At 42.2% G+C, this 16,806-nt stretch overlaps 3 protein-coding genes across 8 annotated transcripts; all 3 read left to right on the forward strand.

Moving 5' to 3' along the window:
* The first annotated feature begins 2,069 nt into the window (after positions 1-2,069).
* Positions 2,070-5,490, forward strand: LOC115692891 (bZIP transcription factor 12-like). 2 transcript variants are annotated; one of them, XM_056303520.1, is made up of 4 exons: positions 2,074-2,833; positions 3,266-3,337; positions 4,080-4,109; positions 5,079-5,490. In XM_056303520.1, exons 1-4 carry the CDS (start codon positions 2,102-2,104, stop codon positions 5,157-5,159), a joined length of 915 nt encoding a protein of 304 aa, XP_056159495.1. In that variant the 5' UTR covers positions 2,074-2,101; the 3' UTR covers positions 5,160-5,490. The 2 variants fall into 2 exon arrangements, with proteins under 2 accessions (XP_056159496.1, XP_056159495.1); XM_056303521.1 differs by lacking the exon at positions 4,080-4,109 and having other exon boundaries at positions 2,070-2,833.
* Positions 5,491-7,524: 2,034 nt separating this feature from the next.
* LOC115692870 (dihydroneopterin aldolase 2-like) lies at positions 7,525-9,830 on the forward strand. Of its 5 annotated transcripts, none has more exons than XM_030619835.2 (3): positions 7,525-7,649; positions 9,011-9,215; positions 9,488-9,830. In XM_030619835.2, exons 2-3 carry the CDS (start codon positions 9,019-9,021, stop codon positions 9,705-9,707), a joined length of 417 nt encoding a protein of 138 aa, XP_030475695.1. In that variant the 5' UTR covers positions 7,525-7,649; positions 9,011-9,018; the 3' UTR covers positions 9,708-9,830. The 5 variants fall into 5 exon arrangements, with proteins under 5 accessions (XP_030475695.1, XP_056159296.1, XP_030475697.1 ...); XM_056303321.1 differs by having other exon boundaries at positions 7,600-7,673; XM_030619837.2 differs by lacking the exon at positions 7,525-7,649 and adding an exon at positions 7,670-7,791.
* A 1,309-nt stretch (positions 9,831-11,139) lies between these two features.
* LOC115692889 (uncharacterized) lies at positions 11,140-16,361 on the forward strand. The gene is made up of 7 exons (XM_030619859.2): positions 11,140-11,778; positions 13,092-13,235; positions 13,527-13,599; positions 14,384-14,489; positions 14,571-14,667; positions 15,615-15,710; positions 15,780-16,361. Exons 1-7 carry the CDS (start codon positions 11,155-11,157, stop codon positions 15,939-15,941), a joined length of 1,302 nt encoding a protein of 433 aa, XP_030475719.2. The 5' UTR covers positions 11,140-11,154; the 3' UTR covers positions 15,942-16,361.
* Positions 16,362-16,806: the final 445 nt, after the last annotated feature.

Below are 16,806 nucleotides of genomic sequence, written 5' to 3' on the forward strand. Positions count from 1 at the left end.
TTTTGGTTTATTTTCGCACGAAATGAACGGTGATGGGGCTTGCGTTAACAACAATGTCCGCGAAAAGTCAAACCTCCAAAAAGTCAACACACACTTTCTACTCTGTTCCTACTTTGTCTCGTCTCCCTTGTCCTTATTTCACGCTGCCGCCATAATAGAAAGGGTCGAATGACCGTTCTGTCCTCCCTGTAATTTCCATCTCCTAATCCCACTTTCCTGTACGCCGCCTTTCGTTCTTTGATTAAGGGGCCGTCTGTTTCGCGTAAAAATAAATAATTTAAAAAATATTATCTTGAAAAAAATTACTTACATCGCTTGCAAAAATGATTGGGCGAAAAATATTTTCGCCGTCCAAGAAAATGTTAAGATATAAATGATATTCGCCGACTAATTATTTCAAGCGATTACTTTTAGGAAAATAACAGGGCATAAGTTCTGTTTGATTATTTGTATGTCCAGCCAATAGATTGAGCCGATAAATGGGACGGATACGTCGGCCCAAATGTTTAATCTGATGGATGAAGGAAAGCCGCGTGCGTATGAAGAGCATCCGCGCCGGAGTTCCCGATATCTACAGCTACGAAGCAGAGGATTCATACTTCGCAAGGCATCGGGAATCCTACAAAACCCTTCGGCTTCACAAATTTCAAAAGGTTAAAAACGATGGTAAAGTCATGAAATCTCCTTCCTTTCTTTTTGCTAAGCAACAAATTGTCATATTACCCAAAGAAAAAAGTTCTCCCATAGCGCATTATTTTCCGGCTTTTCCAAAATGGGTAATATAAAGATCTGATTTTTTACTTACGCTCAATTTGAAAGAAAAGAAGAAATGAATTAATTAAAAAAAAAGTAAAAGAAAAAGGAAATTTAAAAGATGAAACGCGCTTTTGCCTTTAATGTGTTGCACCGTAAAGAGACGGACATCACCGGCTTGGTGTCCTATCACCAAATCTGCCGACCTGGTGTAAAACCAACTTTGACGAGTACCACCAAAGATCGTGGGGGGCCCCCTGCCGCCCCAGCGAAATTACCGTCACGCCCTCCCGTCGATCGGGGGCCCTCTGCCGGCGCGCCACGTGGCGCTCCCCCGTTGGCGCCGCCGCCTATTCTCAGCCGCCGATGCACGAGAATCGAGATCTGTATCGACGGTCGGAATATGCCCGAGACGCTCGTCGAAATCTCACGGGTCATGAAAGGCCCTTCCCATTTTAACGAGGCGAGTGACGTTCCATCGATGATTCAAGCGACATAATTTCGACGGCATTGCTCCGCTGGAAGTGGCTTCATGATGTATGCTGAATCGGATCCGAACAAACGGAGGGAAACTCGGGGCGGTTACGGGATGCTTACCAAATGTCTCCGACGCTCCGTGAGTACATCTCAAGGCTACGGGCACCAACAAAAAGGGACGTCAAAAGTTATAAATGATCATTTGCATCGCTCAAATCCGATACCCAATACCGATCTTCTCCTCAATACTATCTAGCTTACCTATCTTGGAGCGACTTTTACTCTAATCTCGCGCTTTGAATCTTACTAATTTTAAAGCGCTCGAAAATCATCGAAACCCTCGGAATGTCTGAGGCCTAAACGATTCCCTTAAGTCCGACCCAAAAAAAAAAAATTGATTTTCTTGAATATTTTTCAAAATTCAATAATATTTCTTATTTTTCGAAAAAAATATGAATAAAAGACCCCAAAAAAAAAAGAAAAAACAGGGGGCGATAAAATCGGCAAAGAGTAACAGTGCCGTTCTCTTCTCGTGTTCATTTTATATATCATTTTCAGTAAAACCAGAAAAAACACTTCCTCCCTCTCTCTCTCTCTCTTCTCTCTCCTTCCTGTTCCAACTGCCCCCGCGACTCTTTCTCTCTCTAAGAACCTCCGCCGCAGCAGCGGCCGCGACGATCGGCCGGAACCGCCGCCGGAGCCCGGATCGCCGCCGCCGGGTTAGCGGTCGTTGGGGGGACGAGGTCGTCGGGGAGGAGGGCGGTTTCGCGCCGAGCCGGGAGAAGCGGGAATCGGGAAACCGCCGGCCGAGAGACCCGGAGCCTTTTGCGGGCGGGGGTTGGGGGTGGGGTGAGGTGGGGTGGGGGTGGTCATGGCGTCGTCGAAGGTGATGACCTCAACGACGTCGTCGAGGGCGAATCGGGATCTGCCGCTCCAGTCCACTATATCATCCTCCCTCTCCGCTCTGATCTCCGATCTCCAGGACCACCACAACGGCAGCCACGCCGCCGCCGCCGACGATAGCTCCGGCGCGGTCAACATGGACGACCTCCTCAAGAACATCTACTCCGACGACAGTCCCGCCACTCCCGAGCCCTCGCTGTACCACCACGTCGGCGGCGACGGCGGCGGCGGTGTCGTCGGCGACGGTGGCGCGTCGCTGCCGGGCGGCGGGGGCGACGCCGGAGTCGGGAAGACGGTGGACGAGGTGTGGAAGGAGATCGTGGCGGGGAGCGACGGGGCGAGCGGCAGGGGAGAGGAGGAGATGACTCTGGAGGATTTCCTGACGAAGAACGGGGCTGTGAGGGAAGAGGACGTGAGGATTGGTGGTGATGGTGGTGGGGGTGGGGGAGCAGGGGGTTACTGCGGGGACGCGGCGGGGGATTTGAACGGGCATTTGATTCAGGTGGGGGGGACGGTGGGCGTGGGTGTGGGCGGCGGCGTTGGCGTTAGTAACAACAATGGTGGAATTGTGGGGAGAGTGGTGGTCGGGAGAGGGAAGAGGAGGGCCGTGGAGGAGCCGGTGGATAAGGCCACGCAGCAGAAGCAGAGGAGGATGATCAAGAACCGAGAATCGGCGGCAAGGTCCCGAGAACGCAAGCAGGTAAATTTCATTTGGTCTTCCCCCTACTCTTCTATGCATTTCTTGTTTCCTCCAATTTCACATGATCCAGTGTTGGTGAAAAACGAGTTTCCTTAGTCTGGTTAGCGTGGCTTTCGTTGTGAAACAGTGGCTCAGAGCAATCCAGTGACATTTATGATAACTGGTCCGACTCGCGTTGTTTTGTTTCCTATTTTTTCTGCTATTAACTCTATGTACAATTGATGACAAGTTGTTTGTTGGTTGATGTCATTGTCTTCACCATCTCTGTTTGTCTTTCTTCCATCTGTCACGCACATAGTAATGGCCTGCATTGCCACAGACATTGGGACTGTTAAAATTTGTTCCCTTGTCTAAGGCGAATGGTTGCTTAACTCTGCGGTTGTTTTCATTTTAGCAAAAAGAATCCCGACATGTTTCTCTCTGCTTTTGCAGGCATACACAGCTGAATTAGAATCTTTGGTGACCCAATTGGAGGAGGAAAAGGCACGCCTTTTGAGGGAAGAGGTATGCTTTGTCTAAATCAGGTCTCCCCTTGATTCTGGCCATCTGATCAAATTGAGTACAAATATTTTATACAAAGTTCATTGGGCGGCTCTTTTCGTTTAACTGACGGCAGCTCTTTTCACAAACGTACTGTAAAGGGTAGCACCTAATGGGCTAATGGGATTATGATCCGTCATCGGTTTCTTATTCCATCAGAACTTCAGTCAATAGAAACCATTTTTTTAGCAGCCTCAGCAGAAACAGACGGTAACGCCATGATGATTAATTTGTTGTAAATGGGGAAGGGACGTGCGGATTTTGTTTCCGTAATGTATGAAAAAGAAAATCTTGAAATGGACGACAATTTATCTGGGAAATACAGAACCATCTTATGAGGTAGTAGCAATTAATGACTATGGCACTTGGAGAAACTCGGGACAGCCTTAGTTTCGAGTCATCTAGCGTTGGAGGAGCAATGTCTTTGGCCTGTCCCCTGTTGGGGACTGTGCGGTTTGGTTGGGGTGGAGTTCTGATTATCAACCTTCTTCCCTAATAAAAATAGAATAAGGGACTGTTTTAGCTTTGCAGGAATCTGCCTCCAATAAATATACTCTAGGTTAGGTTGTCTGCATCCATAACGTACTCATCATCGGTTAGTGATGATGAATCAGATGGAACTTTTTTCTCAAAAAGACCTTGCATGTAGATAAGTACGAGTATTCTTCATTGAGAGAGTTCTAAGAAGTCTATGCACTATATGCAGGCTGAGCAGAGCAAAGAGCGGCTTCAACAGGTAAATACCATGGCAATCTATGCTCATTATTTTAAGCTGGAGTTTTTTAAGACTCCGGGGTTGTCTATGTCTTCTTCTGCTTGACTTTCTTTTACAAAATGTTGGATAGTTTTCCCTGGTAAAAGGTGCAGCTAACTTTATTTTGGTGGACCTTGTAAAACGAAAATAATTGCATCGTAGTTAAGACAATTATTCAAATAGGGAAGTATAGGGCGATGGATAATGTGCTCAGAGGGTTTTTATACATGAAAATCAACAGTCTATGCTCTCTTATTGATGCTGTGGTGTCTTTCCTGAGAAAAGAAAAGACAATCTGTTGGTCCCTGTCTCCTTGATTCATGGTAATTGATTTAAAGACCCTTTGAGCAATCTATTATGTGTCATAAAGAAGCGATACCCTCTTTTGATATTTGAAAAGACTATTTTGTGCTCTATAAGAAAAACCTATAATGATGTGCCACTGTAATATTAAGTTTGTTTTCTCCCTTGCATTCATGGAATTTCTAGTATTTACATGATTGGGGCATGTGTTGAGAATTGCTAATATTCAGTGGTCAAGGCGTTACACTAATGCATTGACGAAGAATATATAGAAACTATATTATTTACAGGGAGGAAAATTAATTTCTCCTTGCGTTCACTGTATGGCAAGTTCTCACATCCTCTGAATTTTTTTTTTTCCAATTTTTGGGATTCTGTCCTAAGAAAAGAAGGTGCAGGATATACTTGATTATCTTGCGACTTTTGGTTGTCTTGTTTGTCTCCCTGATCTTGAAATATATCCTAGCACAAAGTTGTATCTCTTTACTCAACTTTTTGTAAATGGACATGATCTTTTCCGGTTTGGTTCTCTTGCGCAAGTCCAAAGTCAAATACATTCTGTTACTCTCTATCATCCCGCTCTCAATTGGTTTTCTTCTCCAGTCTGGGTGATGTTGCAGAGATAAACCTCACTCTTGTTTCATGCAGCTGGTGAAGAATCTTGTTCCAGTGGTCGAAAGTCGCCGACCACGACGCCCTCTCCGGAGGATCAACTCCATGAATTGGTAGACGTGCTTTCCGATGCCTGACCACTAACGGAGAGGTGATTGATTTACTTGACATGCCACCAAAAGGACTCAGATGATTCTCTGAGACAAGAGAATAGTGTGTGCAGATGATGGAGACAAGACGAAGTGGCCAGAGAAACATGATACTACTAATTTACATTTACTTTGGGGAGGTAGTTATTTCAGGAGCTCAGGAAGTTCATATTGTAAAGAGGAGCTTTTGTGCATTGTGCAGCCAGATATGTCATTGTCATTTTAGGTTGTTACTTCGATTATGTAGTAAAAATCGTGGTTATCAGTTTGACATAGCGTATAGCATGTATATTCATCAATATTTGCCCTCTCGCCAACTTTTATCTTTTTATATGTCCAATAAACTTTTTTAATAAAGGAAAAAAAAGCGGTTAAGAATCTCAAACTATGTCTCATGTGACACATTTACAAAAATCCCAAATTATGCGCGCTGTAGCACATCTACTCAAAATTTTTTTTTGTGACATAAAAAATCCTAAATTTATACTTATGCAAAACATTTACCTTTCATCAAGGTTTCATCGGATCATTTTCCAGCCAAAACAATGTCATTTGTCAACACTTGGGCATGTCAACACCGTTTGCTTGCTCTTCGATGTTTATGTATGCAGATTTTTTATGGTGCTTAATGTGTCACACTGGTAAAAGCTTGAAAGTTTTTGTATTACGAGAATAAATTATGGAAAATATGTCACAATAGGCATAGTCTGAAATTTTTTGTGGTTAATTTTCTTTAAAAAATTATGCTCAAAGTCCAACGTCGGAAAATTAAGACGACAAATCTATAAAATTGTGTTATAATAAAGTTTTCTCTAAATGTGCTACCTGAATCAATAAAATCGGGCTCTCTTCGTTGTGGGAAAAGGTTTTGATACTTTCTTCACAGAAGCAGCAAAACATATATGTACTAATTCATGGCCCCTTATTCTCCTCTCTCCCTCAATGTTTTACCCTTCAATTGCAACTCTTGTATTTAAGAAATACATTTTGTTTTAGCATCATAAAATAATTCAAATAGTTTCTTGTATTAGTTAGCAAACGAAAGTTTTTCCCGTTGTTTACATGCGTTGCAGAGATAGTATAACAATTACGGTACATAAAATATTATGTTGGTGAATTTCTTAATTTTATACTAATTGGTTTCTTTTGTAATCTGTGCGTCCTTTTTGTAACTAACGATACGTTAAAATAATGTTATATATGCTAAAATATTTCATGCTTCATTGCGATTATATTTTTGTTCGACGGTGTGCACAATTCAAGAGTAAACATATAGTAGATAATTCTTCATTTGAAGCAAATTGAGTGATCCCGACATCGACCGATACTCTCGATGATATTGAAGGAACAAACGAATATATCGGGTTTATCAACGTTTAACATTATTCTCCTTGACAGCGAGGGTTTTTGTCTGAGTTATGTTTGTGGATTTTCATACTTATACTCAACCAAGAAACGACAGATAAGGCGAGAAAGCCAATGGTCGTTAGTGAGACCAACCAAGGTGAGTGCCCTAGCGGTAAAAATGTTACTTATCTTTTACATGTTCACAAATTCGATTCACATTATGAGTGAACTTCTGAACGACTCATGTTGCATACCTTACTTTGATATATCTCGTGTGGATAGATTTCTTAAGTGCTAACATATTGGTGGACTGCGATGATAGGCTTGCCAATGTCGGAGCTTTGAGCCTAAGCTACCGTGTAGTAGCTAGCTATTGCTCAGATCGAATATTCTGTAGTGAGTGTGAGACTCTCATGATAACACTGGATTTCTAGTGCCAATCATTCCACCCCACCCCTTTGCAAATAAAGATAGACTGATATCGGGCGCGAATGGAAACTTATGGCGAAGTCAGTTGCATTCGGAGGATGATCATGATGTAGCATTCCTCCAATGGAAGATGGAGAGGTTATGAAAACCAACCATAACTTCTTCTTCTTTTTTTTTTGTCAGAACCAACCATAATCTTAAGTACTTTTCTTTAAGATGTGCAAATATATATTTATCTCGGGATTCCAGGTCGTTACAGATGCTCCGCCCATTGGCTAGAAATGGGCCTGTGCTTGCCCCGCGGTGATTTTTTTTATCGGCGCGACGAGGTCGGGGAGGGGTCAATTGCAACAACATTGATTCACAATAGGGGGCATGTGAGGGGTCTTTTTGCAAAAAAGGGCGACCGATTGGAGGGGCCTCTTTGAAAAAAATGGCGACAAATTGGAGGGGTCTTCTGGAAATTATCCAAACTCGTCACAACCATGCCCATGGATCATCTCAGGCCCGGCCCACCAGCCCATCTGATCGGCCTCTCCATCTTCTTCGCTTTCCAAAGCTCGGGAACCACGCACGGTAGTTCTCCACCGTTTCACCGTGCACGGGAGTCTCACGATTCGGTGGATGTTGGGTTGGCGACATCGTCGTTGATCTGAAGGGTCATCTGTCGACTTCGACATCAGTAAGTAGCTCTGTCCTCCCCTTTGTAACACTGTCGTTGTCCGACACGGTGGGCGCGTGTAGCGTGTCTGCTTTCCTCCTTTGGATTTGCGGTTTCTTTGATATTGGGGCTGCTTGTTTTCTCGCGTTCGCTGCGCTCTTCGGTAACGATGGGGTCTTGCCTCTCTCTCTTTCTAATTTTGTGTTTTCCGAACGTTAAAGCGTGACGTGATTTGTTGCGTGTTGCGCCGGTGCCTCGCGTGTTGTTTTGTTTTCTTCTGTTTGGAGCCTACTCTTGCTCGCCATGTGTTTGTGAAAATGTCAGATGAAGAATTGACACTTGTTTCCTGTATAGATGGGACGTGCGTGGGGCAAAGGCCCCTTGCATTGAAAATGCTCTTTCTTGTGCAAATTTCTTAAAGTGACATTCTTTCAGAAAAAGCTCCCGTGGGTCAGCTTTCTCCCCTTTTGATTTGCTGTTCTTTGATTCACGGTTGCCGGTTTTCTTTCATCCGCAGCGGTCTTGGGTAATGGGTCTTGCCTCTCTCTTTCTAATTTTGTATGACATAATTCGTTCCATATTGCTCCGATGCCTCACGTGTTGTTTTGTTTCTTCTGTTTGTAGCCTTCTCTTGCTCACCATGTGTTTGTGAAAATGTCACATGAATAGTTTGCGCTTGTTCCTTGTATAGAAGAGACGTGTATGGGTCAAGGGGTCGCTTGTAGCTTGTCTCAGAGCTGGACCCGTTTGGCATTAGAAAATGTTCCTCTTTCTCGTGCAAATGTCTCAAAGTAACGTTTTTTGAGAAAAAGCATTCCTAGGTATTGGTGGGCATTAGATTTGAACGTCATACTGTCTTGATTCACTGAGCTAGGTCAGAATTTGGAAGGGGGGTCATGGGCTTCATGGTGCCAAAAACAGCTTGTGATTTTGTTGGAATTTTACGGCAACTGAATTGGCGAAAGCCAAATATATGGGCTGTGGATACAAAATAAAGGGTGATCAATTTTGGTTGACAGAGTCAAAGCTCAGTTCTTTTGTTGAAGTAAATAATGAGTTTGTGTCTGTGAGGGAAAATGTGGCTAAATTTACTCATATGGAACTTCTATCAGTGATTTAGGAAATTAGAGATGTTACATGGTTTCTTTTTCTCCCTGATACATTCGCACGATTATCCTCCTCATCAGATCTCTAGGGCAACCTTTGAAGCTGAAAATTGTAGCAATTACTGATAACTAGTCAATATCGTGATCATCAATATTTGGAAGTTCAAGCAAATTACCATTTTTTTATAATCTTTTTTCTTGTCTATTGCTCAAGTAGAAATGACCTTACTCTATTACATTTTTCTCTGATAAATCTAACGATGTCATTTTTGTCAGGAACGTCGATGGAAAATCTTGAGGTTTTGAGGGGTGACAAGCTCATATTGAGAGGCTTGTTGTTCCATGGTTTCCATGGGGTGAAGCCAGAAGAAAGGAAACTGGGTCAGAAATTTTTGATTGATGTAGATGCTTGGATGGATCTGCAGGCAGCTGGAAAATCAGACGAGTTATCTGATACTGTCAGTTACACGGACATCTATCGGTGAGTCAGTTCATGCTTATTTAGTAGCGATAGTCGAAATGCCTTGGAGAATGTCATCCATGTGAAAGTTGATTTGCTTGCCAAGTTCTTGCCATCAAATGTACTTACATGTTATTTTTTGATTGAACTTGTTAAAGTGGGCCATGATTTTGGTTGATCGCGAGAAATGATTATATAGCAAGAGTGCACTCCTCCTTTAGCAGCATTATACTTATCTTGAGTTGATTGATTGTCTGAACTATTCCCAGTTTAACTTTCTGTATAATTTACAGCTTAGTTAAGGAAGTTGTGGAAGGACTGCCCAAGAATCTTTTAGAGGCGGTGGCAGAACACATCGCGTCCACTACCTTGGCGAAATTCCCCCGGATAACGGCTGTTCGAGTGAAAGTTGGGAAGCCTCACGTTGCAGTTCCTGGTCCTCTTGATTATTTGGGCATCGAGATAACAAGGTACAGAAGTTCTTCTAAACCGGATCAAGTTGTTTGTGCATAATGTGAAAGGGTCTTCATATTCAATAACCCTGCTTCTATTCCGGGTATATTGGATTTCGACTAGTTTTCTGTAATGTTAATTTTCTTTCAGAGGCAGATTACTCGAACTGAATTTTTCAATGTATCTTGATGATCGACTCATCGTTACTGGGAAAAAATTACATCACATGTGACTATCGGATCCATCTCGATAAGTCTATCGTCCTTTGCTCATTACTAATCTTTGAGGAACCGGAGCTGCTGAGCATTAGAGACTTGTATAACTAGCCTTGCTCAATCCCCCAAATGAACTAGAGCTCTGTATACACTGGCTGTTCAACGCATTCCCAGGACCAACTTTTCTTTTGTCTCTTCTTTTGCCCCTTTCTGGGGAAAAAGGGTTAGGGCAAATTTTTGGCCGATAACTAGCAACATGAAGATGAACTCTAATACTCCAATTAATGGGTCAGGGCAAATTTTTAGTTCCTTCAAAAGGAAAAAAAATATATCGAAAATTAGGAGACGTAATTTTCAGATTGTTTTGAAAAACGGGTCAATGCGTCGACGTTTTTATTGGCCAGTATTTCAATTACTGATCGTTCGGGATGCAAGTCCGCGTCCCATGTCGCTTCGCTTCACGTATATCGAATCTCGATATCGGCATTCGGACCTGAAATGCTCTTAAAACGTCGAGACATCCGTCCATTTGATTCTAAAGATGTCATGTAGACACGATTGATGTCAAAACAATAATGAAACCTCAATACTGAAATTTGACGGGTTGTGGCCGTTATTTCGGTTGGCGGAATCCGCCGCCCTCTTTCTCTCTCTCTCTCCTCCCGGCGAAACACAAACGTGGATCACACGGACACACGCGAAACATTCACAAAACTCCAACCGAAACAAACGACAGAAACCCATCGTTTTCAAAAGAATACCTTGTTCTTTTTTATCATCGTAGGCGCCACCGGCGGTTAACATCTTCGTAGGGGATGCCGACCGAGCCGGAAATCGTGTAATCTTTCGCGTGGATTTTATGAAACGAGCGTCTCGAAAGCCGCTCACGACGTAAAATTGAGGGAATTCTTGTAATTTTTTAACTACCAAAAATCCCAAACCGATATATTTACGATAAATTTACCATATGTTAAATTAGATTATTATTACGAAAAATTACGAATTGGTAAATATGTGAATAACGAAGGGGTTAAACCCAAAATCAGTACACCCGTCAGCTGTCACACGTCACCTAACTTAACAATTTGACGATAAAATTTAATAAAAACTAACGGAAGGTAAATTATATAATTAGGATAAATTTGTTTATTAATTGGGAATTTTTCATGATATTAACTCAGAAAAAGGGAAAAAAAATGTCTGAAAACATTTCAAGAACTATATTTCTCCCACCACAACAACAAAGAACAGTTCAGGGTGGGAGCCAAAACCTCTGCAACCTCTGGTTTCCCATGGCTCCGTCCTCCCTCTCCTCCATCTATCTCTCTCCCCACCACCACCACCATCCCATCCCTTTCCCTTGTCTGACCCCCAGACCCACCTTCGCTCGCCTCCCTCCTCTTCGTCGTCCCCGGACCCTCGCCTTCTCCTCCAAACCCTCCTCCACCCACAACCACAACCAGACCAAGAACGACCCCCAGGACCAGACCCAGCACCAGGACCAGGACCAGAGCCGGACCCAGAAGCCCAATTCCTCTCAGCCGGACAAGAAGTCGTTCGCCATCGCCACCGGCGAGCTCTTCCTCGGCATCGCTTCGCGGCTGATCAAGAGCCGCAACAAGAAGAAGGAAGCGGGTGCCGGGTCGGGGACCGGCCTCCTCAGGGACGGTCCGAACGGAGCGGCCGTCAATGGCGGCGGGAGGGGCGCGGGGTACGACAGAAAGGAGAGGATCGGTATCGTGATCGAGGACGAGATAGAGCCCGGCGTGATATGGGAGCAGAGGGTTAAGGATGTGGAGGCAGAGCAGAAGAGGAGAGTGGTGACGAGTCCCGGGTTCAGCTTCTCGGCCGCCGGGCTCTTGTTCCCGTACCATCTCGGTGTCGCCCATTTCCTCATCCAGAAGGGCTATATCAAGGTTCAATTTTTAGTTTTCTAGACTCTGGGATACTTTGGTCCTTTGGTAGATTTTTCTTGGCTGATTGGGGATAAAAATGATATCGAAGCGTGCCTATTGGAAGTTGAGTTAGGTCTGAAGTTTGTTTGTGGCTCATGTCTTGGTCTGGTTTGACCGAATTCATAAGATGACCCTCTTCATGGGTTTGGTGTACCTGTAACTAATCAGGACGATGAGGAGAGTGTACTTGCCAATCATTTGCAAGATGATCCTCTTGTTGGGTTTGATGTGCCTGTAACTAGTCAGGACAATGAGGAGAATGAGGAGAGTATACTTGGGATTGGCGATGTCAAATGTTTCAATCTGTAGCCCTGTTGGTAATTTCTGACACTATGCTATCGCCTGCTTTTATTTAACCACATGTGGGCATTTAGATTGCAATACCATGTCGGGTCCAAGTTAAGGTGTATAGCAGATATATTTTTCAATTCCTATATTGCAGTTGAATTCAGTCCACGGCCCAAATGCCACGGAGCTATTAGGTGAATCTATTAATTACCAAGTCATATGGGAATCGTTCATTTCCCCACTAGTCTATCCAGATCATATGTCACTCATTAAATCTTATAGTTTCTATCACGATTGTTCATGTATGGTATTGTAATAGTTTCATGGTAAGCTACTAGCATAAACTTATGGTATTGTGACAGTTTCATGGTAAGTTACTTACATAAACTTATCATCTATTGTATATATGACAATTTCCAATTTACTAAAATATACACTGGTTGACAACCTTCTATTACTGTTAAAGTCCAATTTTTATTTGAAACATATCATGTGTTTTTGAATATCTGATCAATAGGGATTCAGGACATATATGTGAAAGACATTATTCTTTTGTCATTGGCCTCCAAACTGCTTAATTAAGTACGAGGGTTTTGTTAATGTCACCTCATGGAAAAATGAGGTACTTTAGGGAATCTTGTTTTGTGATTCGTGTTAAATCATCCTTTTGCGTTCCATATCTCGTTGTAACATCTTTGGTATGCACTAGTAGAGTTGACAACTGTTAACTTTTAAGTCCTTTATTGTGTGTTCCTTACTCTATATTACCGAGGAGGAGCATGTAGTTTGCTAATATTGAGGATTGTTAAAAGATTATAAATTTCAATCAGCTAAAGTTTAACTTCTTTCTCTGGCTTTATTTCATATATTGTTTGTAATTAGTAGCTTCCCTATGCGTTGCACGGGTCTCTATGTATATGTGATGTGACTTGTCCGCTTAGTAACTTAGTCTTAAATGAGGTTAAAGATTTTCTATTCTGTCTCAGGAAACCACACCATTGGCTGGTTCATCAGCTGGTGCCATAGTATGTGCAGTGATTGCTTCTGGAGCCAGCATGGAAGAAGCTTTGATGGCTACTAAGGTTCTAGCTGAGGATTGTCGGAGAAGAGGAACGGCTTTTCGGCTCGGGGTATGGACCGTATTTGTTCACATGATACTTCTTTTATATTATTAATCTCCATATCATCTTTCCCAAGAATTGTAGGCATAACTTTTACTCAGTTATCTTGTTAAATGAGTAGTCAAAAAGTTTGTGCAGACTTAAAAAATACTGTGTTTGTTTATCCACTGTTTCCGCAGGATTCTGTTTTGTCGTCAAAGACATTTTAGCCCTGCAGAAATGGCATTCATTTGCATTAATATGAAATTTAAGACTCTTTTTGCCTTAAACATTGGCATTTCTTGTGCTCCTTGCGCTTAGGCTGTTCTTCGTGATGTGCTTGATAAGTTCCTTCCTGAAGATGCTCATACCAGGTCCAATGGAAGGGTCCGCAGTAAGTGCGAATTCCATTTTTCATTGTCTCTTCTCTCTCTGCCTGCTGTCCTGTATGCTCTATCTAGCACTTTTATGTTGTTGTGTAGTGGACAAAGACATTACGGCATTAGTATACTTTAATTGACAAATGACTATGCCGGAGCCTATCCTAACTTAATTCCAACTCTAAATGATCCTTGGAGTTATGGGCCGTCCCCTATTTCCTCTTATTTGTTTTCAAACTTTTATAAGCAGGTAGTCTTGTTTTAAACTGCTCTCTTTTCTCCCCTTTTTTGTCCATCCTGCTTCGGGTTGAGATTAGGATATGTCTCAATGGGCAAATCTTCTTGGCTTGTGGTACTTGGAGTTATGGGTCTGGGTTGAGATTAGGATTTGTCTCGATGGGCATTAAATTTCTAGTAATCACTGGCAATTCATAGCAGGAAACAGTTGCATATTTTGCTTCTTCATAGGAGAAGTCTTGAACTGAAGCTTATTGTTATAAGCTAGTGAAGTGGTATTCGTGACTGGAAGATGTGTTGTATGTTGCAGCAGTTATGCTTTTCTCTGGTAGCTGAGACTACTATGGATAGAAGTTTGTATCGTACTGTTAGAGGTTACAGGACTAGATTGGAAGGACTCTTGTCAACATTAAGCATCTGTATGCCATTAGAGGAACTTAACTAGTGGCCTATGTCTACGATAGTTCATGAAAGTCGCCACTTAAAATGAATCTTAATTGAGTCATTAAATTTTTACTTAAGTACTATTTGGAGCTTCTTCGTAAGATTTTGGTGTTGCAGTTGCTGTTACCCAGATCCTTTGGAGGCCTAGGGGTTTACTGGTGGATCAGTTTGACTCCAGAGAAGATCTTATCAATGCAGTAGTCACTTCTTCCTTCATCCCAGGGTGAATAGTTGCTAAATTTCTTTTCTTTGTGGTAAATTGCCTTTTCCAATGCATCTTATGGAGAGATATACTCTGGTGTAGATATCTCGCGCCGCGGCCAGCTACATTATTTCGTAATCGACTGTGCATTGACGGGGGTCTGACGCTGTTCATGCCACCTACATCTGCTGCTCGAACTGTACGTGCTTATGATATTATAATTCTTTAGCATCTAAAAGAGCAAGAGCTGATTTGTTCCCGAAAAATCATGTAAACATTTCTCTGTTTACCTGGCATCCAAAGTAACATGTTTCTACAACGTAGCATCTCACATATGAAACATGGTCAGGTGATGGAGACCTATTAGGGAGAAGGGTGGACTAATTACTTGGTTATGATCATTTAGGTCGATTCTAATATCTGCCATTTGGGAGTGGAAATGTCATGATTAGTTTTGGGAACCTTTAGCTTAGTGTCGATGCTTGCCTTGAGTTTTTCTCTTAACTTCCGTCAAGATGACTATTTATATGTTTATCCTTAAGGAGATGAACAACTTTTCGTTGTTTGGTAGTATGAAAAGGAGGATATAATAGTAGCAATAGCGCTATAGCGTGAAATTTTGTGAATGGCTTCAGCAGTTCCCTAATTTTTCTCATGCTTTCTTCTAGCAGTTTCCCCCTGTTGGTGAGTTTACCTTGACTTGTTTACCCTCTTCTGTGTAGTATTCTATTTTGTGTTTTTCTACCCTGGCCCATTTCCCTAATTGGTGACTGGTAAATGTGATTGACATGAATTCTCAGGCATGCTGTATACCTGTTCGGTAGATATATCTTCTTGTTTTCATGAACTTGGTTACTGGTAAAGTATCATTACTTCCTGTGCAGCGCATTCAAGCATCTTTTAAGGCAGATATCATTGCGTTTTTGGCCATAGTACTAGTATTGCAAATTGCATTCGCCAGTATAGGAAAGTGGCAAAGTCAATATTCTCCACAGTACTTTGGCAGAGCACCATTTGCCTGTATTTGGATATGATGTTTATTTCCGTTGGATGAGATGTTCCGTGATTTTCCAAGCTAGACCATTCAAATTGATTATGAAGTGACTCATGAACGAGTCGTTCTCATCATTGTTTTTCCCCCCACAGGTCAGAGTGTGTGCCTTTCCGGTCACTCAACTAGGTTTGCAAGGGATTGGGATCAGCCCAGATTGCAATCCAGAAAATAGGGCGAGCCCTAGAGAGGTAATCTTAGTTCCTGCAGTAAGTTTTGATTATCCATGGCGAAGATAACTGACAATAGGATTTTATCAGCTTTTCAACTGGGCGCTCGAACCTGCAGAAGATGATATCCTTGACCGGCTGTTTGAGCTCGGGTACCTTGATGCTGCAGTCTGGGCTGAAGACAACCCAGTTGCAGAAGTAGTTGAAGATGATTTTTCTTTGCTTGAAAATGGTTCTGCAGAGCACAGCTGATCGATAAGATGCTTGGACTAAGATCCTCATGGAAGATGCTAAGAATCGTGCATTATGGCTCACCCCTGTGAATCCAGTTGCATCATGCCTGACTAGTGGACGAGATCATTCTTCTTTCTTGTGGAGTAATACCAGAAGCAAATTGAGGGGGTAAAACCAAATAGCACATAAGCCTTGTACAGTAGTGGTAACATTGAGTTATCCACCCGTATATATATAGAAGCTAGTAAGAGGGATAAGAAGAACACGAGAATATCAGACAATGTAGGTTTATTTTTCAGGGAAAGCTCAATTTTTTTGAGTTGGAATTTAATTGTCCTCTGCATTTTTTTTATCTGCTTTCCATCTTCATTTTCTTTTTTAATGTGTAAGCCAAATTGATCTATCATCTGCAAGAGAAGGTTGAGCTCTTTTCTTGAATTTTTACTAGTAATGGACTTTGAGATTTTTCCCCACTTTGTTGATGTGTGATTTACTGCCTTTCTACACTTCAGTGGCAACAGAAATCTATTCGCGAGAGCCTTGGACCGTCTAGAGTTAAATGGAAGAATGTCCACTGTTGGATTAGATCAGATGACACAAACATGCAACTCTTGAATTAATGCTATGATAGTGCTTTCACGATCTTCTAGTGCCGGTGTGACGATTCTTCACTGCTGTATCTCAAATCTTTGTTCAAGCATTTTAATCTAGAGGGAAAATGACACATACGATCTCTAAAATTTAGGCAAATGTGTAATGTTGTGCTTAAACTTCTAACATGTTCAATATGATTCATGAACTATAGGTAAATGTTCAATATAGTCTTTTCGTTTGTTGAAACAACCAATCAAACATTATTTGATGACGTTGATTATTATACATT

The sequence above is a fragment of the Syzygium oleosum genome, unplaced genomic scaffold (assembly GCF_021117445.2).
Source record: "Syzygium oleosum isolate NSW1041296 unplaced genomic scaffold, Sole_v2.1 Sole_v2.27, whole genome shotgun sequence".
NCBI classification, from domain to species: Eukaryota; Viridiplantae; Streptophyta; class Magnoliopsida; order Myrtales; family Myrtaceae; genus Syzygium; species Syzygium oleosum.

What these genes read in the sequence shown, in the direction of transcription:
- LOC115692870 (XM_056303320.1), top strand. An exon ending in AGTTACACGGACATCTATCG is followed by an intron (nt 9,216 to 9,487) that starts GTGAGTCAGTTC and finishes TATAATTTACAG; the next exon opens with CTTAGTTAAGGAAGTTGTGG.
- LOC115692889 (XM_030619859.2), top strand. Translation starts at nt 11,155, where the DNA reads ATGGCTCCGTCCTCCCTCTCCTCCATCTATCTCTCTCCCCACCACCAC. An exon ending in ACTTCTTCCTTCATCCCAGG is followed by an intron (nt 14,490 to 14,570) that starts GTGAATAGTTGC and finishes ACTCTGGTGTAG; the next exon opens with ATATCTCGCGCCGCGGCCAG. An exon ending in ATAGGGCGAGCCCTAGAGAG is followed by an intron (nt 15,711 to 15,779) that starts GTAATCTTAGTT and finishes GGATTTTATCAG; the next exon opens with CTTTTCAACTGGGCGCTCGA.
- LOC115692891 (XM_056303520.1), top strand. Translation starts at nt 2,102, where the DNA reads ATGGCGTCGTCGAAGGTGATGACCTCAACGACGTCGTCGAGGGCGAAT. An exon ending in GGTCCCGAGAACGCAAGCAG is followed by an intron (nt 2,834 to 3,265) that starts GTAAATTTCATT and finishes CTGCTTTTGCAG; the next exon opens with GCATACACAGCTGAATTAGA. An exon ending in CACGCCTTTTGAGGGAAGAG is followed by an intron (nt 3,338 to 4,079) that starts GTATGCTTTGTC and finishes CACTATATGCAG; the next exon opens with GCTGAGCAGAGCAAAGAGCG.